The sequence below is a fragment of the Marmota marmota genome, unplaced genomic scaffold, assembly GCF_001458135.2.
Source record: "Marmota marmota marmota unplaced genomic scaffold, marMar, whole genome shotgun sequence".
Taxonomy (NCBI): Eukaryota; Metazoa; Chordata; class Mammalia; order Rodentia; family Sciuridae; genus Marmota; species Marmota marmota.
This window is the reverse complement of record NW_026000037.1, coordinates 22,804,478-22,831,636: the sequence shown is the minus strand read 5'-3', so window position 1 is coordinate 22,831,636 and position 27,159 is coordinate 22,804,478. Positions and strand designations below refer to the sequence as shown.

General features: G+C 52.2%; 1 protein-coding gene and 1 long non-coding RNA gene across 2 annotated transcripts in view; both read left to right on the top strand.

The window, feature by feature from the left end:
- Nucleotides 1-6: 6 nt before the first annotated feature.
- Hs6st1 (heparan sulfate 6-O-sulfotransferase 1) overlaps nt 7-27,159 on the top strand; it is a 47,103-nt gene continuing 19,950 nt past the window's right edge. Inside the window, exon 1 of the mRNA XM_015479107.1 lies at nt 7-374. Within this exon, the coding sequence (XP_015334593.1) occupies nt 94-374 (281 nt within the window). The 5' untranslated portion in view covers nt 7-93. The remainder of the gene's footprint in view (nt 375-27,159) is intronic.
- LOC125619371 lies at nt 16,851-25,455 on the top strand. The gene is made up of 2 exons (XR_007350889.1): nt 16,851-18,411; nt 20,302-25,455. It is a non-coding gene; the product is annotated as an uncharacterized LOC125619371 (long non-coding RNA).

Sequence of the window (27,159 nt, the reverse complement as noted above, 5' to 3'; positions counted from 1 at the left end):
GACGACCTGGACCTCTTCCCCACGCCAGACCCGCACTACGAGAAGAAGTACTACTTCCCAGTGCGCGAGCTGGAGCGCTCGCTGCGCTTCGACATGAAAGGCGACGACGTGATAGTCTTCCTGCACATCCAGAAGACAGGCGGCACCACCTTCGGCCGCCACCTCGTGCAGAATGTGCGCCTCGAGGTGCCCTGCGACTGCCGACCCGGCCAGAAGAAGTGCACCTGCTACCGACCCAACCGCCGCGAGACCTGGCTCTTCTCTCGCTTCTCCACGGGCTGGAGCTGCGGGCTGCACGCCGACTGGACCGAACTCACCAACTGCGTTCCAGGCGTGCTGGACCGCCGCGACCCCGCCGCGCTGCGCACGCCCAGGTGAGCGCCTGCTGCGGGAAGCGCGGTCGGGACCCAGGGCCTCGGGGATTCAGCGCACGCGGGGCGCCCTGGAGCCTGGGTCCTGGCTCCGCCAGGCAGAGCTGGGCCAACTCTACCCCCTTGGGGCCCCGTTCGCCTCGGCCCTTTCCAACCTGCAGGCGAGGCGCGCAAGGCTCCCAGGGAGCTCGTCAGCTCTGGCAGCTGTCACCCCTTCCCTCTGACTTCCCTCTTAACATCTCTGTGCCTGTCTTTGCTCCACGACCGGCCTGGCTGCGTGGTGCCCTGACTTCCTTCTGGGTCAGCGCCTGCTGCAGCCGTCTGGCTGCCCCACCTGCTGTGCACCGCTGGCTGGCAGGAGAGCTGATCCGCCAGGGGTACGGTCCAGGCTGGCCTCATGCAGCCCGGTGGGTCTTTGGGAGAGGAAGCGTGTTCCCTGGTGTGTGTACAGCTCACCCGGCGAGTTCACCTCCCCGCGTCCCTCTAATACCAAAAGTGGAGTGAGAAGTGAGGTCCCTCTCCCTGCACCTGTGGTGTCCCCAGCCCAACGGTGCCTGCCTGCTTTCAGCGGGGTGGGGAGGAGCTGCCAGGGAAGGGGTGGGCTCTGCCTACCGGTGTGTGCAGGTAGAACAAAGGCCCCGAGTGACCTGGGCCTGGGGGCGGGGAGAAGGCTGTGCTACCTGTCCTCCCCAGCCCAGAAAGAGAAACAAAAGCTGCCAATTGGGGGCTCCCTTTCCAGGGAACCCACAGCCAGGTTAGAGCCGACTTAGCTGTTTTAGTAGTACCTGTTCAAGCAGACACGTTTTGTCAGGGCTCCCCTTCCCCCTATATGTGTAGGATTGAGAGACACGGGGCTGACCTGTGTGTGGACAAGGGTGCTGGGGGTTTCCTGGAAAACACTTTATAACAGATCCCCTGGCAGTGCTGGGCATCTGGCACATAAAGTTGGGATTGTTTTCCTCCCGTTCTGTTGGTGTTCACTGGCCCTTCAGGGATGCACCTACGGGACCTTCTCCCCAGATGTCAGAGCTGGGAAAGACCAGAAGTGAAGCCTTCTTGCCTGCCTTTTGTTTCTGTTTCTCTTCCTTAGGACTGAATTTGCAAACAGATTGGGGGGGGGGGGGATGCAGTGAGCCAGCCTGTGACTGACAGGATATTCCTAGGCACTCCTGGGTCAGAAAGGTAAGGGCTCCCAGGTGGGCTTGGAAGATCCTACAGGAAGGATTCGGCTAGCCTAGAGCTGGCTGGTCCATGACACTGTTTTCCCTGAGTCCTTTTTTTTTTTTTTTTTTTTTCCTGTGAATTTTCTCAGATTTTCAGATAATAGGGATCCTGAAACTGAGGGAATATTCCCACTTTCCTTTAGTTGTACCACATTCCTCCCTCAGCAGCTAAGAAGTGGTGTTCTGGGATCTTAGTGTAATGGTTACAGAACTGCCTGTCCTGAAAGATTGTTTCTGCCCAATCTGCCCTGCACAGATGCACATTCCTGGTGCAGGACCCACCCCCGTGGTCCAGCCGCACTGTGCTATAGACAGAGCTGGGCCTGGCAGCTGTGGCTATCCACCCTTTCACCAACCAGGGCTGTAGGCTCCAGAGCTGAATACTGACATACCTCACCAGCCCAGGTGGACACATTCCTGCCTGCGGGAGGTTGAATCCTATCTGTAGGAGAGCTCCAGGGGAGAGTGTGCAGACAGGTCCTGGGGTTGCCAAGAGGCTGGGGCTTTAGAAGTCAGCTTGCCTTTCTGTAACCTGTGAGCCCTCAGGGTTGGGAGGCTTCTGGTCTCCTTTCTCGGAGTTTGTTCTCCTTTCTCGGAGTTTGTTCCCCAGAGCTGGAGGCCCCAGAGGAAGAGGCTCCAGCTGCCCTCCCACCCTGGAGTGGGAGGAGCAAGTGAGGTAGATGGGCCCCAGGTGCTACAGGAGAGAGGCCCCAGCACCCGATGCCTGGGAAGCCTGTGTGGGTGCAAAGTCAAATAGATGCCTCTTAATTCTTAGACCACCAACCCCTGGGCCTGAGAGTCGCTGTCTCAGCAGCACACAGGCTGAATGGGGGCAGGGCTACCAGGGCCCTCAGGAGTCCCTCCTCTGCCTTGCCACCAAACAGGTGACGGTGCCTCCATGTCACTTCTCTCCCTCCCATCTCTTTTCATTTTGTTCCCAGGGCTAGGTAGATTGCTTTTGTAAGGAGCTGACTGGGGAGGCACAGGAAGTCTTGGCTTTGTAAATTTACATCTCAGCTGCACCTCAGGTCACCTTCTGAGGGACCTCTAGGGCTGGAGCTGGGCCTCAGTGCTGTGGAGGCCAAGGTGCACTTCCTCCACTTTCCCAGGGACTGGTCACTCTGAGCGTAGGGCAATGTCCACAATGTCAAGATGACTGGTGTTGAGTAGCACTGGGTTTTCAGAAGACTCGGATGTCACCCTTGCTGTCTTGCTGTCTTCACCTGCCCTTCCCGCACTCTGTGTGCGTGGATGTAACCATCCAGCTGGTGAACTGAGGAGGGTGTGGGCCTGCTCCCCAGCCCTGACAGCCCCTCTTGGGTCTGGGACCTCTCTTTCTCCTCTGCCTCCTCCGAGACTCTTGTGGGGCTTGGACAAAGGCACATTTCAGGAAACTTTGCCCTGAATCCCCTCTTCTCCCCACTTCTGGTGCCACCATCCACAGTATCGGGGGTGGGGGGTTTAAGAGAGGTAGGCTGAGTTATGGGGAAGTGGGCTTTGCTCAGCTCCCAGCCACCCCATGATGCAGCGTCCACCCAGGCTTTCTCTGAGCTGAGCACTCGTTCGGGTGACAAATGGAGTTGGACAGGTTTTCAATTCCTTCCTGGAATATGGTTTGGAACTTCCAGCAGTTGTTAGTGCTTCTTGCCTTGATAGAGGAACAGGTATGAGAGCAAAGTGTTGGCAGGTCACTTTGTGGTCCCCTTCACTATGGGGGCTCTCGCCTGTTGCCATCAGCTAGGACACTTGTGAAAACAGCCAAGAAGGAAAAGGGAATTTCACTGACCAGCTTGGAGAGATGTGGCTGCCTACAGACACCAGGGCCAAGGCCACTCTGGTCAGTGTGTTGGCACTCCACACTCTGGTGTCACCTCGGAGGGTCCAAATGATGCACCTGTAGTCAGAATGCCCCTTCTTCCTCTTCCCATTTGCCTGAAGGTGTCACTAGAGGAAATACAGTCATGATCTTGCCTGGGTCAACCCGGAAATGTCCCTGAAATCATCTGGGCTTCGTTTGGAAAGAACCACAGAGGGTATCTGGAGACCAAGAGTGGCTTCTGGCCCACCTTGGCTGGGCTCCTGGGCACAGGTCACATCCTCTCTGCAGCAGGGCACCTTTGGGAGCATGCAGCGGGCTCCTAGTATCTGTGATACCTCCTTCAGCGACTGTGCTTCCTCATGGGAGCAGTAGAACCAGTGGTCCCTCGTCATTGACATGTCCTGTTAGTGCCTATAGCTTCATCTTTGTGTGCTGCCTCACCTCCATCATCCTGAAGTCACCTCAGGTTCCAGCACCTACCTGGTGCCCAGCCTGAACTCCCCCTGTGCCTCGTTGCACCCACCGTCCCCGACTGTCCTCCAGGTTACTCCACCAACTTCAGTTGCTGCTCAGATGCCCCTTCCTCCAGGAAGCCTTCCCTGTCTTCCTGTTCCTAGGTCTCTGTTGCCTTAAGTGCCCTCAGCTGCACTCCCATCTGCCACCTTGGCACATCCATAGCACATGAGCACTGGCTGTGCCCCAGTGCAGAACAGGTGCTGCCCTCTTGTTGGTACCAACCAGAACATTTTCCTCCAGGATCTGTGCTCCATCCTGCCTTTCCCTGTGAGTCCCTGAGTGCTGTGCTGAGATCCCAGGGACCTTCAGTGAGCCAGGACAGGTAGGGCTTAGGTCAGAGCATTCCTACAGCACTCAACAGTGCCTTCACAGTCACTTTCTTTGAGATCAAGGGAGAAAACCGGCATCCACTGCAATGGGGGCAGTTGTTTCCTGTGACCGTGAGCCAGTGACCAGGACCTGGGGCCAGACCTACATGGCCTTGAGAGGCCTTTGGCTGAGAGAAGAAGGGAATCTGAGGACAAGCTATTCCAAATTAGACTTCCACCAAAAACTCCTTCCTCGTAAGCAGACACGTAAGAAGGCAGACTGTCATTATCTTAGCTGGTTCTTGGCTAGGAGGTCATCTGCGCTATCACTTCTCTTGTCATTGTGTCCCGAGGATGAGCCCAGCCACGGCTTCTAGGCACTTCCAGTGTTCAGCCTGGGCCAGCTCTGTCTCCTGAGTCACAGAGCCCTTTGCTGATGGACACAGTGCCCACCCTGGGCTCCAAGGCCAGTGGAACAGCAGGGACATTATGGGTTCAACTGGTTGTCCTTCTCCATGGCAGATCCGAGCTGTTTGGCTCCCATTCTGGGAGCAAGGCTGGCAGTGGTGGTTCAGGCCACATTGGATCTGGAGCCCACTAGGCCAGTAGGGAGGGAGGAGGAAAGGGCTGGCATTATTATCAGTAAGAACTTGAGTCTTTCTTTCACGTGCCCCACCCCCACACACACACACACTTTTTAATTATTGCAATGATTGTTGCGGTAGCAAGTGGAAAGAAAGTACAAGGGAGAAAAGAGAAACCATACTATTTCCCACAAGTACGTTTTCTTCTCTAATTGAAACCATAGTGTAAATTACACACCATGAGTGTTGCTCCATGTGATTCAAAACTTACTTTTAGTGACTGCAGATGATCCCCCCTTCTCTGTGCTCTGCAGTTGGCTCTCAAACGTTGAATGTGCAGATTTCTAGTTTTTTTGCTCCTGTAAGGAATGTTGCCACAGACATCCTTGTGTGCGGATATTTTACATAGCTCTGATTTCCTTTGGGAATTCCTAGGAGTGGGATTTCTTGGTTGAAGAGTCTGAGTGTTTTAATGCTCTGAATGTGAGTGTTAACCTACTTTTCACACATAGAAATTTCACACCTTATCCAGTTCTTGCCCATGGCATTCGAGTGCCCATCTTAGCAGCACCCTTGTTGATATTATTGTGGTGGGTTTGTTTAAAGTTTGCTTCCTTAAATCGGCAAAAAAAAAAAAGTGCTTACCTTGTTTTTATTCCAAAGTCCTGCCCCACCCAGGCACCATTTGGGTGGCCCAGCACTTTAGGGGACTGGGGGCAGCTGTGCTTCAGTCACCCCAGCTGCCTCTCCACCTGCTCACAGATGTTTATATCTCACCCCTACTTAGAGAGGGGTGCAGCCTGGAATCAGAGGGAGCCGGGCAAGAGGCCATGGGGGTAAATAAGGAGGCTGGTGAACTGTTCTTGTCCCCTGAGTTCTCAGCAGTACTTAAGAGTGGGTTATCTCATTTGGCCCTTGATGTAGTTGGGATATTGCTTGCGTATGCGCCCCCCCTCACCAAAGGGTTTGTTTGTTGAAAGCTTAGTCCCCAATTTGGTGGTGTTGAAGTGGTGGGACCCTTAAGAGGTGGGTCACTGCCCTCAGAAGGCATTGATGTAGTTCTCATGGGACCCTGGTTAGTTCCCTAGTTGCTCTCTAGCTTCCTGTCTCACCATATGATCTCTCTCACAGCTCCACCCTGATACCATGCACCATGAGGCTTTAACCAGATCCAAGGTGGCACCATGCCCTCAAACCTCCCAGAACTGTGAGCTAATTAACCCTCTTTTCTTACTCAGTACTCAGTCTCAGGTGTCTCGTTGTAGCAGTGGAAAGCAGACCAAGGCAGCAAAGTAGGTGTGTGAAGGTTGGCCTGTTTTCCACAAAAGGAACTCAAGGCCCAGAGAAGTTTGAGAACCTGTCAGAGTCCTTATGCCTGGAGGACCAGGAGCCAGGATTTGGACATCTATCTGTCCTGAAGCCCATATGCCTGGCCGAGTCCTCTGCCGTGCCCTGCCCCACCCTCTGGTGGGGAGGACCATCCCCAGATGAGCATGGCAGCCACAGGATTCAGAATGGGTGGCCTTCCTTCTGAGACCTGGGCAGACACGCACAATTTCACATGCAGACCTGCGTCATCAGGTTTTCAGGAAAACATCTGGCAGCCTTCAAGTAGCTGCAGGATGAGAACTGGGCCACGTTCCCCTGGCTCTGGAAAGGGAGCACCAGAGAGGTTTACCGACAGTCAGCAGAGCCCATCCAAGGGGGCACTTAACTTACAGCACAGCCTGGCCAGCATCTGCCACACCTGCCCTGCGGGATCAGGTGGTTCACAGGTGGTCCTTGGGACAAGAACGGCTGAGTCCACCTCCTGACCCGGAAGGATGGGCCATGTGAGAGGCAGTGCTGGCAACCTGGCAAAGCTGGGGCTGAGCCCCGCTGGCCTCTGCCCCTCAGCTTCTGTGCCCTGCTGGGTGATAGACGGTAGGAGGCCTCCCTCCCTGGGTGTCCTCACCCTTTCTCTTGAAACCTTGTGGGACTGAGCTGAGTCTCTATGTGAAAGACTGCAGGGCATCTCCAGGTCAGATATCTAAAAGCACAAAGTCATGGAGGGGGGCTTCTGGAGCTGGGATCCCCCTTCCCTTTGTGTGTGCCTTGGGTTTGGGGGATTTGAAAAGGAAAATGACAGAAAGCACACTTTGGGGAGCAGGTACTATAGGCCAAGCCAACTCCCCAACCAACCAGAAACAGAAATGACATTGAGACCCATACCTTGGAGGTGACATGTGCTTGTAAAATGTTTTGGGGGTATTTGTTTTTTCATTTCTAAAGATTCTTGTTCTTGCGTTTCCAAGAACAGTTAGCTCTTTACCTTCCCTAAGATTTTGCTGTGTGTGTTTTTTGTTTTGGAAAGAACATGTTAGGTTCACAGAAGGCCTATGCTCTGGGGTTGAGATGCTGCCCTAGCCACAGTGACAGGCCCGAGTGTGTGTGGTGGTACCAGGAGGGGTGGTCTGAGGGGTATGGAAAAGACCGTCCACTGGGAGGTGTAGACAGGAAGCAGTACTCTGGAACCAGTTAGGGTTCAGATGTGTCATCTGAGATCCACAGCTGGTGGCGAGGATGAATAGGAGCAAGAGAGCTCTGGGACAGGACAACAGAGGCCGAGGTGTTAGTGTCCATCTACCCTGGAATGCAGGACTGTTAGTTCCTGGCTATGTGACTTGTGGTCCTATTCATCCCTTGGTAAAATGCTCCCTTCCAGGTGTGGTATTGTCCCAAGTCCCCTGCATGTAGGGGCTCTCATTTTGGGAAAACATGGCATGCCCATGTACACAGGAGAGACTCCAGGTGGACATTGTTAGAGAACATCAGAGGCAGACAGAGGACAGAGAGTGTCTGGACACAGAGGCAACCTACATCCTACCCCAGTGCTGAGGAGAGGCTGGGACCTGGAGGAGCCCATCCTGAGCTGCTCTTTAACCCACTCCCGCTGGCTGTGCCCGAGGGAGCTCCTCCCAGGCCAGGCTCCCAGCCAGCTCTGTGGGTGCTGGGAGCTTTGCTGAGGACACACAGCCCATGGGGGTGTGGATGGCCTTTCCTGCAGCATGACCTGCTCCTACAAAGGCCTGAGGTTCTCTCCAGGGCAGCTGGACCATTGGGGAGACCCAGCTGTCCGTCCATTCATGTCATTCACTCAGCCCTGTACCCTGGCCTGGGCAGGCTGCCTGCTGCAGTGACATATCCCAAGTTCCACCACAGGCTGCACAGGACCTCTTGGGTCCTCTCTGTAGACAGGACTCTCAGACTCCAGGGGAGGAAACACAGAGACGTGCCTGCTTGCTTAGGCCCGTGGGGCATATTGGGATAGGGTCCTTCTGGAAAGAGCAACCCCCTGAGACAGCCTTCCTCCCTTGTCGCCGCACCCAGGGTGGCTCATGGCTCGGGGGAAAAATATTGGACCTCAGATTCCCCATCTCTAAGATAGAGATGTTTTTCTATCATTTGTTTCTATAGAGACACCAGTGACCACTTATCTGTGATTTCCTGTGACGCTGTGGTACCTTCAGTCCCATGTCTTATGGAGCCTTGACACATATAACCTCTTAGAATTTCCCGGTGCAGTTGGAGGCCCAGTTCCTCCTCTGGAAAGCAGGCTGTCAGCAGCTGCCCACAGTGCCCTGGTGAGGTGGCAAGGCTCCGGGCTGGTGCACTGCGTGGGAGGGAGCTTCAGTGAGAGCCTGCTCTCCGCATCTGTCCTTTGAGGGCTGCAGCTGCCTCTGTTTGTTTACACAGGGAACACTGAAAGGCCCACCAGGGGGGACATCAGAACAAATCAGTAATTGTCTGGCAAGATAGTGACTAGAGAGATTAAAACACAGGAGGAGTTAATTGTTTACAGAACTGTGGAGCCCACAGAGGTCAGTGGCCAGGGTCACTCACCCCCTCTGGTCATGGCAGGAGCTGGCCCCTTGTTAGTTCTCTCCCCGTGGCAGGGCCTCCAGGTCAGGGTAACAGGCCCAGGTCCTGTCCTTTCGGGGTCCCTGGGAGGACCTCTCCTCTGGTCAGCTGAAGCCATTCTGCAGAAAGTGCTTGGCACCGTGTGTGAGGTGCATCTTGGAACACCGGCTTCCAGCTTGGACTTCATTCCCCACCTGGAACCCTCTGAGCCATGCTTATGTTCCCTGCCTTGTGGAGTGGTGGGGGCAGAGCCCAGCAAAGAGTCTGCTCCGTAAGTTCTGCTCCATTCTCCACGACAGGTAAGGACAGAAGGTGGTATGAGTGCCTGGAAGCAGGGAAGCCAGCTGGGGAGATGGGCAACCTGGAGCCGGGGACCACCAGGACATACTGGGGCAGCAACAGAGCGAGGGGAAGGAAGCCCCCGCTTGGTGCCTCTCTAGCTCTGCAACTTCTCTGCCATGGGAGAAGGTGCTTGGATTTGTGCATGCAGTCCCAATGTGGGCTCCTTTCTGTAGAAGACTACGATGAGTCTTATCTCTTTTGGGGGGACAGGAAAGGGACCTCCAAGCCAAAGCCAGGAGTTTGGCTTCTGTTCTTATCCATGAATTGGTGTGCTTGAGGGCCAGCCCAGAGCTTCCCTTAAAGTAGCTAAAATCTATGCAGGTAGGGTCCCTTTATCTGGGACATCCTCCACGTGTCAACACAGGTTTTTCAAGGTGACAACTTGGGATGTTCCCTGCTTCAGCCATGGGGTCGCCATCTCACCCTGGGCTGTGGCATTGGGGACCACCCAGGCCTCTTATCGATGCCTACTTAGCAAAAGGGCTTTGCAGTGTTTGCTCCCTCAGTCTCCAGAGAGCCCCTGCCCTCTCAGGCCAGATGTGGAGGAGCTAAAGGTCTAGAAGCTAAAGGAACGCAAACACCATGTGAGAGTCTTGTTCCTCAGGAAGTGGCAGTTCTTCCCCTCCCTGGTGCCCTCCAGCTGTGGGCTGAACCCAGGCTTGGATCACTTCCACAGGATGTCTGCGGGTGGTGCAGCTGGGACCTCGGGCTGTGGGTTGTGTATATCTCTGTCCCACTGCAGGTGAAGGAGAAGTCTCCAGACACCCCACCCTATTGCCACTATCCAGCATCTTCTCTTTCGAGTACCTTTTATACTTCCTTTTACACGTTGGCCGCAGACCTGTGAATCCCTTAAACCATACGTAGTGCTGTTTTGAGGTTTCAGACTTTCTAGAACCCCGTATCAAACTGTATTTAACCTTCTACAACCTGCTGTCTTCTCTCAGCCCGTTTCTGAGATGTATCTGTGCTGGTCCATGACATGCATATTTAATCCATCCACTGCCGGATTTATTGTCATCGCTGTCTAGACATAGCTCCCTTTCCCTCTGCTTTGTTCTGAAAAGAGCCGGGAGCATGTTTGGCTTTGGCTGTCACAATCCTGGTGATAGTGATTGTGCCTGCACCTGGTTCTTGTGTGTCCCTAGCAGTGGGTCAGAGGGCATTCTGTCCTCAACCCAGAGTGGTTCCTCTACCCGACACCTGTGCTGTGTCAGGTTCCCCCCTGCTTGGCTGACGGACGTGGGCATTTTTGCAATCCAGGAGCTGTAAACAGAGACCACTGTGGTCTCAGTGCACATTTGCGCTATACTAGTGAGATCTTCATGGGGTGTTTATTGGCCACAGAGGTGTTCACCATTAGTTGTCTGTGTCTTTGGTCTGGGTTTTCCCTGGAGTTCCCTACTGATCTGGGGCAGTGTTCTCTGTGTATCTTGGTGTCAGACTCTGTGGGTGATAAGCCCAGCAGGCATCTCCTCCCACGAGCCCGTTCACTCTGTGGACCTGTGATTTATGGCACCTGCACCAGGTAGGGGTCAAGCTGGACCGGGCACACCCTGTCCTTTGTCCAGTGTCATGTGTACATGTGGGCAGGGGTGTGCCTGATGACCTCTGAACCCCTCTGGGACCTTGCTGGTCATGGGATCTCAGCCAGAGGCCTCAAGGCTGAATGGGTGGACAGATGGCCAGCTGACTGCTGTCCTCACTGCAGTATGGACACCCCCGGGGCCTTCCCTGGAGATGCTCAATAGTATCCAAGGCAGCAGCTGTACAGGCTGAGCCCAGGAGGACCAGTGAAGCCATCAGGCCCTTCTGGTATTGGCCCCCTTATAAGGGTTCCTGTGAGATTGAGTTGGAAGAAAACAGCTAAGCACAGAGCCGGGAACCCACTGCTCTGGAGTTCACAGGACCCTCCCCCTTCCACATGGAGATCTGAGTGGGCCTTGCCCAGGTAAGGCCTGCCCTTGTTACCCACTCAACCTGACCTTGATGCTGGACACTCACCCTGGGCCTCAGTCTCCCCCAGTGACAGGCCCAGCTGGACATTCACACCCTGTGCCTCAGTCTCCCCCAGTGACAGTGCCAGCACTGCATAAGTAGCATCCAGGAGAGGAACCCATCACTTGGGAACCTACTTCCACCCAAGTTGGACCCCCTGCTGCCTGGGGGTGAGTAGCCCCCAAGTCCCTGTCCAAAATAAGAAAGCTCTTGCTGCTGCTGCAGGGCTTGCAAGACCCCAAGATCAAACATGGGCACCCACTAGCAGCCCATGGGAAGCAGGGAGAGCGTTTCCCCTCTGAGTAATGAACGCCAAAACTCACATGTAAGTATTTACCTCTCTGGAGCTTTGGCATCTTTGGGAAATGGGGACCTGCCAGCACCGAGGTTTTGTGTTTGCATCACCATGGCAAAAGGCAGGATGGGATGCCCTTTCCTAGCAGTGAGCCTGGGGGTGTGAGTGTGGCACCATGACTTCTCTGGAGTCCTGATGCCATCATGTGGAGTAAAGCTGCCCAAGGTGGCATAGCCGGGGAATGGAGGCATGTGGGCATCCCTGCCCTAGGTTACAGTCCTAGGAGCAGAGTGTGGCTATGGCTGAGTGCCACCCTCACATGGTGCCAAGCCTTCCTCATACAAGCCTCACTATCAAGGGCCCCATCTTACAGCTGAATAAACCCAGGGGCAGAGGACCTACATAACTTGTCACCTAACATCCCACGTGGCAGAGCCAGATTCACACACAGGCCTGTGGCTCCACAGTTCCCCCTCAGCCCTTCCCATGGCAAGGAGCCAGGCAGTTCTCCCTGCCAGCAGAGCCAGAAGTCTGTCAGAGTGTGGACTCATGGCCACCAAATGGTGCTGCTTCATGGGTGGGCTTGCCAGGTCCTGAGGAGAGCTCCCTGAGTGACCACCAGCCCCCACTTCTCAGAGTCCAGCTGAATGAATTTGGCTGCCTGGCCCCAAACAGCCAAATCATCAGGTCTAACATGGCGGCTCCCTGGAGAGATCCAAAGGCAGGGTGGGGGAAGGCAGAGCAGATGGTCTCTCAGGGGAGTCTGGAGGTGTCTGATGTCACCTGGAAGGAGAGGCCCTGCCCAGGCACGAAGCCTACAGGTTCCAGCCCTTCCTGGAGAACAAAGGCCTCAGCTGGCCAGGCTGGAATCCTCCTTGCCTGCTCCCATCCCTCCAGGGTTGGGCTCAGAGGGGCTCCTTCAGCACTTCCTCTCCAGCGCCTGCTCCCTCTGGCAGGCAGGCAGGTCCAGGCGGTTGGCTTTGTTCGTGCAAGTCCCGGCAGAGCTGTTTGTCGGCCCACCTCCTGAACCCTGAGAAAGTTCAGGGCCTCCTGCGTGCCCTTCGGGAAGCAGAGTCCTGTAAGGGGAGATTTTTTCCTTTGCTTTCCTGGAAGCTGGACTGGCAGCGTGCCCAGGGGAAAACATACTTTTTACAAAGAGTGGTCAGGTTTCAGCCAAGTGGGTAAAAGGCAGGAATGGGGACTGATGGGCTGCTCCAGGGCTGCAGCACATCAGCCCCCAGCCCCACTGCTCAAGCGCTTGGATTGAAAGGGGGTCCCAGGCAGGCTTCAGGCCAGACTCTCTCAGGGGTATGGAATGTACTCAGGCCAGCAGAGGATGAAGAATCCCTGAGTAAAAGAGCTGAGGGGCCCCAGCAACCTGAGGCATCTTCCTTCTGGCTCCTTCTGCAGCACAGGGCCCCCTCTTACTTTGCGGGTCCCTTGCTTTGGCCTATGAGATGCTCAGAAGTCTCCAGAAGCAAAGATTGTGTGGCCAGTATCGGGACTCCCTCATCCACCACAGCCCCAGTCTGCGGGCCCAGCCCTTTGCCATGGCCCCATCCAAGTTGGCAAGTAACTCATCGGATGGGGCCTTCCGGACTAGAGAACCCACACAGCTAGGGAGATGGGCATTACTTGGTACATCATGAAACTGTGGCTAGCTGAGCAGACCACTCCAATCCCTATTGCCCACTCTCATTCTCAGCACCCTACCTAGTCTGAACCTTACTGTCACTGGTCACTGTTCCCTGACCTTTTATACTTCCTTTTACACGTTGGCCGCAGACCTGTGAATCCCTTAAACCATACATAGGGCTATTTTGTCCTCTGCCAGCCAGACCAGAGGTGCTTGAGGAGGAACTGAGCATGAAGAAAGTAACCCCAGGGGACATGGATGGTGATAACGTAGCATTGCCCTCACAGTGCAGCCCATGGGCGGGGGTATGGAGTAAAGTTACTGCCGAGCCCAGCTGGCCTCTTGCATGACAGTGACCCCTTCATGTGACACATTACATAAGCCATTCTGGGGCATCAGGAAGACCTTCAGAGCTGAAGGCCTTCATGGGTGCAGGGATACTTGGTCTTAGGAAAGGGAGCAGGTAGCCATCTCCTGGGAAGATGACATGGTGTAGGGACATCAGCTCTGAGCAGCTGCCCTGTGTGAGAGTCAGCCAGGGCAGAGCCATCCCTGTCAGTCTTCTGGTGAGTACCTCATTTCCCACTTGCAGGTGGGAGAACCACTCAGAGTTGAGGGACTCCGCCAAGGTACTGAACTAGTCATCAGCAGGATGGGATTTACCCCAGCTAGCCCAGAGGTCTTTGGAGAGTCCTGTGCTGACATCCATTAACAAGGCAGCCTGTCAGAGACCCAGAACATTGCCGTCTATGGCAGTCCCTTATTTCTTCCACCTGCTCCTTTAGCCAAAGGTAGACAGTTCAGCCCCATGCAGTACTCAGCAAAAGGGTACTTGGAATAGCAGTGGTCTCTGTCCTAAGAGGTTCATGGCCCTCCTGCTGTCAGGCCTGGCACTTGCACCATCCCTGTCTCCTGGGGACCACCAAGCCCTGGGGAAATCAATCTTCCAAAGGGCCAACATACTTTAGATAAGTAGACATGGCTAGTGGTATCCCCCAAGGGACAGCTGTAAATTCTCCAGAGAAACAGAACCCATAGGATGTAAATCGGTACGTAGGTGCACGGGTATGTGGATGGATTGAGTAGGTGGGTGAGTGGTTGAATGGGAATTGGCTCATGTGATTATAGGTGACAGGTGTTTTACAGTAGTCTTCTGCAAGCTGGAGACCAGGGAAGCCAGTGGCATGACTCAGTCTAAGACCAAAGGCCTGATAACCTGGAACTCTGATGTCCAAGGACAGGAGAAAGGTGTCCCAGCTCCAGAGAGCAAATCTGCCCAGATTCTGCCTTTTTGATCTGTGCAAACCCACAGCTGTTTGCATAGTGCCCACCCACATTGGGTGAGAGTGGGCCTTCCTTACTTGGTCCATTGATTGAAATGTTCCTCTCCTTCTGAAACCACCTTCAGACATGTCCAGAGAGTGTGCTTTACCAGCTATGGGGGTATCCTTCCTGTTGTCAAGTTGACGCCTAAAATTAGCCATTACTAGATCCTTTGAGTTGGGACCTGAGATGGAAACAAGTGTTGGGCAACAGCTTGGTGGGGCAGCCAGAGTGGCAGCAGCGTTCTTCAGAGAGAGCCTTGGTCATGTATTTTGAGGCACCCACTTAATGACCCCCTCCAGCAGGCAAGCTGGGTATTACAAAGTAATAGGATATTGGCAGGATATTCAGCAGGTAGCAGATGTCCCCAGCCATGTATGCAAGAGCTTCCTGGCCTCAGCAGGAGAGATTTGGTGGCCAGCAGTATATAAGTGGACCACCTTCAGGGTTTCTGCTAGCCCTGGACAGCAAAGAAGCAGAGCAGCTCTAGGGCCAGGCCCCCCGCAGAGCCCACCCCCTGCTAGGGCTGAAGATCAGGGGAGGAAGGCCCCCCCCCCCTGCAGCGTACCCTGCAGACATTGTCCCCTGCTGCTGCTTCCTCCTGGGTACTCCTCCCTTGCTCCACCATCAGGCTGGGCCTTGCCTCCTCTGGTTTCTTAGTCTACAAAACAGGGTTGTGCACCCCAAGCTGTGGCAAGGGTGAAATGAAGCCAGGAATCAGCACATGGAGCAGATCAGCATGGTCTGAAAGGTTCTGAAGGGGTCAGGGCAGGGGCCCCCACAGGCGTGTCGCAGACCTTCATCCCTGGGTTGCCTTAACTGTCCCCAGCAAATGGCAGAGTAAGTGCTAGCAAGTGCTGGCCGTCTTGTCTGATCTAGAAGGCCAGGAGGCTGGCCGTGTCCCTTACCATTTGTACAGCTAGGAAGACCAAGCACAGAGCAGCAGCCTTCCCACAAGGTGACCCACAGGAGCCCTGCACAGCCTGGCCACCCACCCTTTAGTTCCTAGAGCCCTGGGAAGTAAGTGCCTTAAACCAAGCAGTAGGTGGGGAGGCGTCCCAGGGGTTGACCAGAAGAGAGCCAGCCACAGGTCAAGGAGGCAACACAGGAAGCTGAGGTAAGTGACAACCAAGTGCTTCTGTGCAGAGCCTTCCCTGGGCCTTCAGAAGGAACTAAAACCTACCCTTCAGGAGCTGCTGCCCAAACCTGAAGGAGCTGCAGAGGAGTGAGGGACGGAGTGCTCTGGTCACAGATGTTCTCAGCAGGAGGCCCAGTGAGAACAGCCATACACACACATGCATACACACGGCCTTGACTGCACAGACCAGCCCTGCCTGACCCAAGCATGCTGCTGCCAGCACTCTTGACTTCCAGGTCTGTGAACTTGGGGGTCCCACAGCTCAACAGCTGGCCTCCCCTTGCTGTGGCCCTGGCAACAGCACCAGCTTAAGATGCGGACCTTGCTGGAAGCCACTGGACAGCACTCTGCTCTTCAGTTTTACCATGTGTAGCAACACCTTGTATTTGCAGGTGCTGGTAGGTGTTCTTGAAGGGCAGGACTGACTTCATGGCTCAGCCACAAATGTCTTTTATTATGTAGGGAGAGCACCCAGGGCTCCACGGAGAGTCCAGTCCTTTGCCTTCCCTCCCCTCGTGCCATCTAGGATCTTGGTGAGCTAGGTGTCCCCAACTGGTCGTTAGCCTCACTGCTGCCTGCATGAGCTGGTGGAAGAACAGGCCAGTGGAGCCCCAAGAAGACTGTCTGCCACGGTTTCCATCAGTGCAGGGAATCCTTTTGGGAGCTGGGCCCTGCTTGGCAGGATCAGCCACAGGCTTTACACCTGTACAGGCATGTCCTCAAGAGCAAGAGTTTGGGAGAGTCCCAGGGCTGACCAGGGGCAGCACAAGGCACTAACCCCCCAACAAGCACACGTGTGCACGCTCCCAGCAGCAGCTCAGGCCTCAAAGCCAGCGGTGACTCAAACATTCTGGAACGAGAATTCCTTTTTTCCTTACAAGTGGTTGGCACTTTGAGACATTTCCTCCCATTTGAAATTCCTTCCCACTAGTTCCCACTAAAAGCTGAGCAATTTTCCACTCGGTGGCTGGGCTGCTCCTAAATCCCCAGCTCTCAAAATGCAGCCAGGATATCAGAGGAAAAGTATTTTCACAGGTGATTTGCAGAAAAGGGGGTGGGGGGCAACCTGGAGCCTCCATGTGTGGGGTGGGATCTCCTGCCCATGAGGGTGACTACAGGAGGCTGTGAAAGCACCAGAAAGCCAGACTCCAGGTGGTGTGTCCTTAGGACTCCCTTCTGCCCTTCCAGGAGAAGTGGACCCTGCTTGCACCACAGGGGCCCAGGAGTATGGGTGCTGAGGTGTGGTTGGCAGTGTTAGCAGGATGACAGGTCCCAGTTGGTTTTGCTGGTTTTATTTTGGTTTTTGTTTAGTTTTTTGATACCAGGGATTGAACACAGGGGTGTTCAACCACTGAGCCACATCCCTGGTCCCCTTCTTTACAATTAGTTTGTTTAGAGACAGGGTCTTACTTAGCACCTCACTAAGTTGCTGAGGCTGGCTTTGAACTCATGATCCTCCTGCCTCAGCCTCCTGAGCCACTGGGATTACAGGCGTGTGCTACTGCTCAGGTTCTGATGTTTTCTAAGCCTGGTTGAAGAGATCAATTACAAGTGGGAGGCTGGATGCACAGAGAGTCATGGCAGAGAGGGCATCTGCCCCTCCCCTTCTCACTGGAGAGTGGCCTCTGGGGATGGACCTCGCAGAGGCTGGAGGACTGTAGCCACTGGAGCTACTCGGCTGAGGAGTGAGGGGTACAGGCTGGCTATGGAAGCCACACATTGGATGACAGCAGCTACAGTGTTGGTTTTAGGGAGGGAAGGGGTCTTCCTAGCCTCCAGTTTGTCCCCATCCCTGCAAAGGATGTGCTCTCTGCCCCTCAGGAGGAGGTGCGCTCACCAAGGCCCCGCTGTTTGACCAGAGTACAGAAACAGGTTCTCCTCCAGGTCACGCCTGAGTCCTGGACCATGCCCAGGTGCACTTCTGCCCCATCCAAGGCCAACTCTGGTGCCTTCAGTCTTCCCTTTGGTCCTATCATTCCAAGAGAGTCTAGGAGACGGTGAGTGGCAGGTTTAGACCAAGTGGACATCATGTATCCTCAGTCACTGAGGATCCCCAGGATGGCAGCACCCAGAGAAGGACCACCATCTTTCCTGAGAAGCCTGCGACAGGCATTCCATTGTGGGGAACCTTTTGGTTTTTTACTTATAAAGTATACACAACGTGAAATTTATGAAGTGAACCATTTTGTGGTACAGTTTGGTGTTATTAAGTCCCTTGTCAGCCTTCATGCCATCCATCTCCCAAACTTTTTTTTTTTTTTTTAATCTTCCCAAACTGAGATTACCCATTCAACCAGGACACCCTAGTCCCCTTTCTCAACCCCTGGCAACCACCATTCTACTTTCTATCTCTAGGAATTTAACTGTGCTGGGTACCTCATGATGTTTGTATTTTTGTGACTGGCTTTGCATATTGTCTTCAGGGTTTACCCAGGTTGTCATATGTCAGAATTCCCTTCCATTTTAAGGCTGGTTAGATATCCATTGTGTCCATAGACCCCATCTTGCTAATCTGCTCATCAGTGGACACTTGAGTTGCTTCCACATTTTGTTGCTGTGAATGATTGCTGCTGTGGACATAAGTGTACAAACACCTATTCAAGTTCCTGTTTTCAGTTCTTTGCGGCATGGACCTAAAAGGGGAAGTACAGAATGATATAGTGATTCTATGTTTCATTTTTTGAGAAACCACCCTACTGTTGTCCCACCAGCAACGTACGGGGGTTCTATTTTCTCTGCATCCTTGCCCGCATTTCTTATTTCTGGATCATTTGTTTTAATTTCTTTTTCTTGCCTAAATATTCTGACTAGAACTTCTAGTACTATGGGGTGTTTTAATTTTTTTAAATTTATATATGACAGCAGAATGCATTACCATTCTTATTACACATATAGAGCACAATTTTTCAAATCTATGGGGTGTGTTTCTTTTTTAATTTAGTACTCTGTTTGCTAGAGGTGGCANATTTTTTTTTTTTTTTTTTTTTTTTTTTTAGTCATTGGTGGCCCTTTATTTAATTTATTTATTTGTATGTGGTGCTGAGAATTGAACCCAGGGCCTCACACATGCTAGGCAAGCGCTCTACCACTGAGCCGCAACCCCAGCCCCTTTGTTTTGCTTTTTATTGAGAGACTGGGTTTCACTATTGCCCAGGCTGGAGTGCAGCAGCTATACATAGTCACAGTCCCACTGCGGATACTTAGTATAGACCCCCAGCAGCCACAATCCATTGTAGCCTAGAACTCCTGACCTGACGCCATCCTCCTACCTCAGCCTCCCAAGTAGCAGGAACTGCTAGTGCATACCCCCATGCTTGGTTGGTTTAATAGCCTCCTGATAGATGGGAATTAGGATCTCATTACAGTTTTGATTTCCATTTCACTAATGCCTGGTGATGTTAAGCATCTTTTCATGTACCTGTTGGCCATTTGTATATCTTTGAAGAAATGTTTATTCGAGATATTTGTCCTTTTTTTAAACTGGATTGTTTGATGTTTTTGTTAAGTCCTAAGAGCTCTTTATATATCCTGGATCTTAGTCTCTTATAAGACATACAATTTGCAATGTGCAAACATTTCTTCCATGGGTTGGCTTTTCATTCTGTTGAGAGAGTCCTTTGTGGCATAAAAGGTTTTTGTTTTCTGTTTTTTTAATTTTGATGAAGTCCAGCGTAACTACTTTTGTTGTTGTTGTTGTATGTTTGGGTGTCATAAAACTTTCCCCTGTGTTCAAAGAGTTTTGTGTTTGGGGCTCTTATGTTTAGATCATCAGTTCATTTTTTAGCTAGATTTTATATGTGGTGTAAAGTAAGGATCCAATTCCATTCTTTCGAATGTGGCTGTCTAACATATTTGTACACTCACATTCCCAGCACCACATGTTGAAAAGAATGTCCTTTCCCCCACTGAATTGATTTTGGCACCCTGGTTCATTTCTGGGTTTTCTATTCTATTCCATTGGTCCCTGTGTCTCTGTACCACACTGTTTTGATTATTGTAGCTTTGTACTAACTTTTGAAATCAAGGTTTATGAGTCTTCCAACTTTATTCTTCTTTGTCAAATGCTTTGGTTAATTCTGACCCCTTAGAGTTCCAATAATTTTAGAATAAGTTTTTCTATATATGAAGAAAATACCGTTGGGGTATAACAGAGGTTGTATTGAATCTGTAGATCCAGTTGAGGAGCACTGACATTGTAATACTATTATATCTTTCAATCTATGAGCATGGGCTGTCTTTTCATGTATTGATGTCATCTTTAATTTCTTTCACTGTCATCCTTTTCATGATACAAGTCTTTGACCTCCTCGGTTGAGTGTGCTCCTAAATTTTTGCTTGTTTGTTTTGTTTTGTTTTGTTTTGCTGTGCTGAGGGTCAAACCCAGGGCCTTCTGCATGCTGAACAACCACCACTGAGCTATATCCTAGCCCCATTTTATTTATTTATTTTTTTGATACTATTGTAAGTAAAATCATTTCTTTTTGGATAATTTATTTTCAGTGTGTAGAAAGACACCTGATTTTTTTTTTAAATTCTGTCTTTACAACATTGCTAAATTTATTAGCTCTAACAGATTTGGGGGGTGAATCATTAGGGTTTGTTACATATAGCATTGTGTCATCTGCAAACAGATAACTTTACCTTTTCCTTTATAATTTAAATTACTTTTATTTCTTTTTCTTGCCTAAATATTCTGACTAGAACTTCTAGTACTATGGGGTGTTTTAATTTTTTTAAATTTATATATGACAGCAGAATGCATTACCATTCTTATTACACATATAGAGCACAATTTTTCAAATCTATGGGGTGTGTTTCTTTTTTAATTTAGTACTCTGTTTGCTAGAGGTGGCAAACGTGGGCATTTTTATTTTGTTCCTGATGTGAAAGGAAGAGCTTTCAGTGTCTGAACACTATGGGTGATATTATCTATGGTCTCTCATATACAGCTATCTTATCCCAGCTGCTGTAACAAATACCATGCGACTTAAACAACGTTTATTTCTCACTGTTCTGGAGACCTGAAAGTCCAAGATGAAGGGACCAGCAGATTTAGCATCTGATACTTCTTGTCATATACCTTGTGTGTGTCCTCACATGGCCCAGAGAGAGATCTTCTCTCTCATGTCTCCTATTTATAAGGGCGCTAATCCCATTCATGAGGGTTTCACCCTCATGACCTCACAAACTTCCAACATCTTCACCTTTAAATACCATCACATTGGAGATTAGGGCTTCTCTAAATGAGTGTTGAGGGAGCACAAGCACTCAGTCTAGCAGTTGTCTTTACTGAGGTAGATTTCTTCTCTCCCTAGTTTATTGAATGTTGTTTATCATGAAAGCATATTGTATTTTGTCCAGTGTTTTTTCTACGTCAACTGAGATGTCCACATGGGTTTTTCCCCTTTGATCTGTGTATCTGGCATATTGCATTGATTGATTGAATATGTGGAACCATCTTTGCATTCCAGGGATAAATCACACTTGGTCATGAGACATGATTCTTTTAATATGCTGTTGCATTCCACTTGCAGGTTTGCTGTGGAGTTTGATATTCATAAGGGGTATTGATGTGTAGTTTTCTTGTGTCTTTGTCTGGCTTTGGTATCCGGTTAATGCTGGCCTCATAGAATGAGTTAGTCTGCAGTCTTTGGGAAGAGTTTGGAAAAGGTGTAGACACCCGGGGTGCCAGGAAGGAATCAGTATCGCCTACCCTGGGGTGGGGGTAAGGACCAAATGAGCAAGTAGGCATGAGCTCTTAGAAGATGCCCAGCACAGGGGAGCACCAGGGATGCAGGATATGCTGTCGGCCAGCACCGTCAGCCCGTACTACGGCAGCTCTGTCATCTTTCAGAGGAGGGACCGAGAGCTCAGACGGCATTGGCTCTGTTGGGGCCTCCAGTCCCCTGTCTCTGTACCCCTGCTTCCCTGCCTTGCCAAGGAGGAGACTTAAGAGGGGCAGGTGGGACAGGTGTAGGGCCCACTGAGCCTTAGAGCCAGTATCCTGGCAGCCTCTCTCTGTATTTTCATTGTTCCTCCTGGAGCCCATCTGAGGAGCCAGTCTGTGTCTGTGGAAGGTCAGCACAAACATCCCTGAAGGAAGAGGTTTCAGCAGGCAGAGCCTGTCCACCCACTCCGACACTCTTGAGAGTCACCACCAGGTAATTTTTGGAGCCTGGGTATGAGAACGTGGTCAGAAGACCTGCGTGTCCCCCACCCCACACATACACCCTTAAGGCCTGGATCTCCTAATGGCCTCTGGCCAGCATCCTGACCTTCCTCCCCTCAGGCAGCCTACCCTCTCATCAGGTCTTCTACCTCTCGATCCTGGAGGCTGGAGGAGCACACCGTGCTGAGAGTCGCTCATCGCCACGGCTCTGGGGGCCAGGGGGGCCACTACCCCAAAGCCAGCAGACCTCTTGACCCTGGTGGACTTCCCTAAAGTAGACAGGCAGTTATAGGCAGCTTGCATGAGACCCTGCCCAGGAGAGTCGGCAGCTGGAGAACGAGGGATTGCCCACTACAAGATCTGGGAGGAGCCCAGCCCTTCCACCTTAGGCAGTGACCTCAGTGCTTAGGGTTTGGGGACCTCCTGGGGCAGGTCCCAGGACCTTCAGTCACAGCCCACCCCGTCTCTGCCTCCTCTGAAAGATGCAGTAGAGTTGCAGGTTTCACTGGCCTAGTTCATTAGAGCCCAGTATAAGCCAGACAGGGTGGAGCATGCCTGTCCCAGCGGCTTACGAGGCTGAGGCAAGAGAATCATTTGAACACAGGAGTTTGAAGCCAGCCTGAGCTAAATTGAGTGAGACCCCATTCCCTGAAAAAAAATAAAAGGGAGAGAAAGAGGAGCACAAAGAAAAAGAGGGCCCAGAGCACAGACAACAGTGCCAGGACCAAGAGCCAATATGGGGTCTTGTGGTGGGGTTGAGGGTGCAGGGACAGTGTTTGGTGGAGTTTGTGCAGGTATGCAGCAGAAGGTCTGGGCCAATAGAGCAGATGTGGAGAGGAGAGGGCAAGGCTTCTGCCCTTGAGACCACAGCTTAAGTGTACCAGCTCTGTGGCCTGGGTCATCCCAGTGGCCCTGAGTGGTCTTAGCCTGGACCCCTGATCTGCAGCCAGGCCACCACACCACCACCCTGCCCTCGCCTCCCCAGGAGTTCCAGCATGGCAGTTCCATGGTCTAGGGACTAATTGGGCCCCAGGTGGCTACCAACCCCGTGTACATAGATCTCACCCATTCCCTCAGCTTCCTGCCTTCCAGGCTGGTTGGTAATATTCACAGCCCTGCAGGCTACTCAGAAGCAGGTGCTCAGATGCACCTGTGGCTTGGATTCCCTTGCTGGTGGCCTCAGGCCACCCTGATGTCCTCTCCTTGCTCATCTGTCCTATGGGACCAGTGTAGCTAGGAGTGCAGACCAGTGGACAAACCTCTCACTGTCAGGATCTTGATTTCTCAGGGATCCCTGTGCACAAGGATCAGCATCTAGAAACCCAGCATCAGCTGGGCATGGTGGCACATGCCTGTAATCCTAGCAGCTCATGTGGTGGAGACAGGAGGATTGTGAAACTGCCAGGGTCTTAGGCTCTAATAGACCAACTGCTCCTGTCCTACGCACCACACAGGGTCATTGTGGCCATCCAGCAGCACTGTTCACAGGTCTGCAGGCTCCATGAGCCTGTGCCTCCCTGCTTCCATGGTCAAGTGTAAGCCCCTTTCCCACACAGCAGCTGGCACTACTATCATCAGAAGCCCAGGTCTTACAAGTGTGAGCCTCTGCTGGCAGGACGGGGCCTTCAAGTCCCTGGAGGGGTGGTGGCCACAGTCTCTTGGCTAAGCCTCCAGACCCAACCTAGACCACATTATTTATTCCCCTATGTGGTAAATTTTGCAAATATATTTTCTCACCTCCTCATGGATACACTGGAGCCCCAGGCCAGGGCTAGTCATGAGATGCAGAAAAGGTGCATGCAGGAGGATGCGGCAGGACCTCTGCATTGTCCTCTTGGTATTCTTGATACCGTGTTTCATCAATGTGGAGCATTTGTCTTCTGGGTACTTCCTTTGGTCCCGGCTACCCCTTTCTGTGGATCCCAGGTCCTTCACTGCTTCCTTCTACCTGGAGAGGCCCCGCCCCTCGGGGTGGGAGGAGCCATGGCTCTGGGAAATAGGAAGCTGCTCTGCAGGCCTCCTTCCTGACCTCCCCTGCTGCTGCTGTTCTGGCTGTGCCGGGCTCCACCCAGGGTTTGTGCAAGTGCTCCTTAGGTGGGGACAGTCACTGCCACTGTTTGCTCTCAGTTTTATGGAGTGGCTGTTGTGATCACTAGTGGGTCAGCTTCTTTCTAAGCCTCGAAGCCTTAGCCACTCTGAGGCCTCACTCTGCCCAGGCCCCATGGGACCAGGCTAGCAGGGAGACAGGCAAGGAGAGGAAAACAGCATGGTACAGCCTGAGGTGCCCCTGGCGTGGGAATCAGAGGTGCCTGCAGGCAGCACTCCTTGGCAAGGGCATGAGGTCCGTGGTGGGGTACTTAGATGCCTAGTACTGTGAGTGCAGAATTGGGCTCTCGGGAAGGAAAACTGAGCCAGGGAGCAACTCGATCAGACCCAGAGACAGAAATCACACAAGCTGTGCACAGGTAAGGGCCTCTAGCCACACCAAGGACCCCAGAGTCACCTGGGAGATCTCCAGGGCCCTTTTGCAGCAGGAATAGGAGCAGACTATAGGAGGGCCAGACAGGTGGGAGGTGGTCCCAAGGAGTCTCTGCCTGGGAGCCTGTCATTCAGAGGGACACCATTGGCCATGCCTAACAGCAGCAGGCGTGGGGTCCCTCTTGACCCTCAAGGTGGCAGTATGAACCCTTAGAGGAGGTGGAGTTGAAGTCATGTCCAGCTAGTGGCATAGGATCAATAGACCTCAGCCCATCTCCCACTTCAGGAATTCTGCTCAGCGTGAAGGGTGTAGGGACCTTGTGCTGTAGTTTCTTGATCTTGCTGCAGGAGGTGGATACTGGGGGGTTTTCACACTCTGTGTACTGGTCCTCCCTCTCTTATCTCAGACGCCCTCCTGTGTGAGTCAGGTCTTTTCCACTGGGAATCCATCAGCTGACAGCACCCAGCCACCCTTCCTCTTGCTCTCATGAGTCATTGCCCCCTCCCCCACCGGGCCATGTGCCCTGGCCTGCAGCCTGAGTGCCCCAGATCAGGGGCCTGGCTCCCTGATCCAGGTGCATTTCCCCTGCTTCAGGGCATCGCAGTCCCTCCCCTGCAGTACAGTCCCGGCCTCCTGTGCTCCCACTGCCCATTCACACTCCCCTCTGCCAGGCTCTTCCTGTGAGTCCATCAGCCCTCCTGTAGCCAGGATACTGGAGCCCTGGCATCCTGCCCTGAAGCCCTGGCTGATGGACTCTCTGCCTGCTCCTCCTTGGAAGCAGGACCCTGGAGCTTGTGGGTGAGGAACACATATCCTCCACCCCTGTGAGAGACTAGCCCTGAGTTGGCTCTGTGTTCAGACTCATGTGGGTGTCCCTGCCCCAGTGTTCAGTCCACAGACGGGCCAGAGCCTTGGGCCCAACTACTCTCAGGAAACCACCCTCGGTCAGAGCAGGTCCAGGCCATACAACCCAGAGCCCATCCAGACTAGTGGCTGCCAGGCTCCGACCCCAGAGAAAACAAGTGTGCAGCAAGTGGGCAAGCCTGGCCAGCCAGGATGGCCCCTCATGGGTCCTCTCTCCCCATCTGCACTGAGGAGATGTCTCTAGCAGTAAGAGAACCTGGTCCTCACTGCTGCCCTGTGCATCCCCCACCTCCAAGACAAGCCCAGGCTTCTCCAGAGATCCAGAGCCCTTCTCCTGAGCCAGACCCTCCCCTTATAGCCACTTGGGATAGAAGAGCTTGATGTGCAAGAGTCACCTGGGCAGCAGTGGCAGAGACGTAGGTTCAGAGGCCCCTGTGGCCCTGCACAATGAGGGAGTTGAATGGGAGAGGAGGGCTGAGGCTCACTCGGGGATGAATGAGTGTATGCTCAGGTGGAAGAGTCTGGGCATGCAGCCAGCTTACAAGGCTCTGAACACACATCCTTGCATGGTAGAAGGCTCCAGGTGGAGCATGGCAGCAGGACCAGTGCCATGGGACAAATCTTGGAGAGACCCTGCCTCACCAGTGTGTCTTTTAAAAGCCCTGCCATGCCAGGCAGAGCACAGCACGCACCAGGGTTCCTAGATCCACCTTGCTCCAGGCAGGCACCAGCCAGCCCTGGGAGACCTCGGCTCCCACGCCAGAACTCCTTTAGGACCTACTGAGCTTGCTCGGAAGCTGGCTGCCCTGACTGATGCACCTGTGAGCTTACCTAGCACCCCAGGAGGTCCGTCACAGGAAGGACTCTGCAGAGGAGGCCACTGCTTCCTCCCACGGCTCTGGGCCTCCAGAATCTCCAGCCTTCTAAGAGCAAACCATAGCCCTAATGTCAGGCATTCTGGGACCCTGGGCAAGGGTAGAGGGTACGGGAAGTCTCTCTCTCCCATGCTGGTGGCTCCTGTTGACCCAGGAGACGGTGTGTAAAGCACCCAGACCAGTAATGCCTGCGTATAGGAGGGAACTCTGTCAACAGTTGTGTCTCTAGTACCTTGGCATTTTGTCATATCAGCTTAGGCCCCCATATGCAGAAAGTTGCTGGCAGGAAGAGGAAGCATTTTTGTCCTGGTCCTGATCTGGGAAGAAATACATCTAACTCTTACCCACAGGACTATGTTTTCTCTGAGTTTGAGGGTATTCCATTACATTAAGGGAGTTTTCTTTTATTCCTACTTTACTGAGAATTTATATTGTGAATATGTATTCAGTTTTAGCAAATGGTTCTTGTACACCTGTTGAGATCTATAATGTGTTGCTATGGTAAGTCACATATGTGTCTTTTTTCATATTAAACCATCCTTGCATACCTGGGATAATCCAACCTGCTTATAGTATAGTATATGTTATATGATGTTTTGGATTTGATATGAAAAGTTTTGCTTGGGATTTTTTTCTTGTGGATTAAATGGACTGTAATTTTCCTTTCTTCTGTGTTTGTCTGATTTGGGTATTGGGGTTCCATTGGCCTCATAGAATAACTTGGGGAGTATTCACTCCTATACTCTGTCTAGAAAAATTTCCTTAAAACTGGATAATCTATTCCTTATAAATTTGGTAGAAGCTGAGTGTACACACCTGAAATCCCAGCAACTCTGGAGGCTGAGGCAGGAGGATTTCAAGTTCAAGATCAGTCTCAGCAATTAGCAAGACCCAGTCTAAAAATAAAAAGGAATGGGGATGTAACTCAGTGGTAAAGTACCCCTGGGTTCAATCTCTAGTGCTACATAATTAATTAATTTTGGAAAATATAATTTGGTAGAAATAGTCTGAATTTTCTTTGTAGAAATATTCCCCTCCACTTTTATTTTGAAAAATGTCAAACCTATAAAGAAGTCGAAATACAGTTTCAAAGAAGTTGAAATAGTAGTAAAATGAGACTTTTACCTTTCACGTAGATCCACAAAATAAAACATTTTGTTTTATTTGTACTCCCTCACTTTCTACATACGAATGTGGACCTGTAGATAACAAATATGCTTACGTATATGGACACTTGCGTGTGATTACATAGGTGTGTTGCTTTTAGCATAAACATTTTTTAAAGTAAGCTGTGGGTCTTCCCACAGCTTTTTAAACTG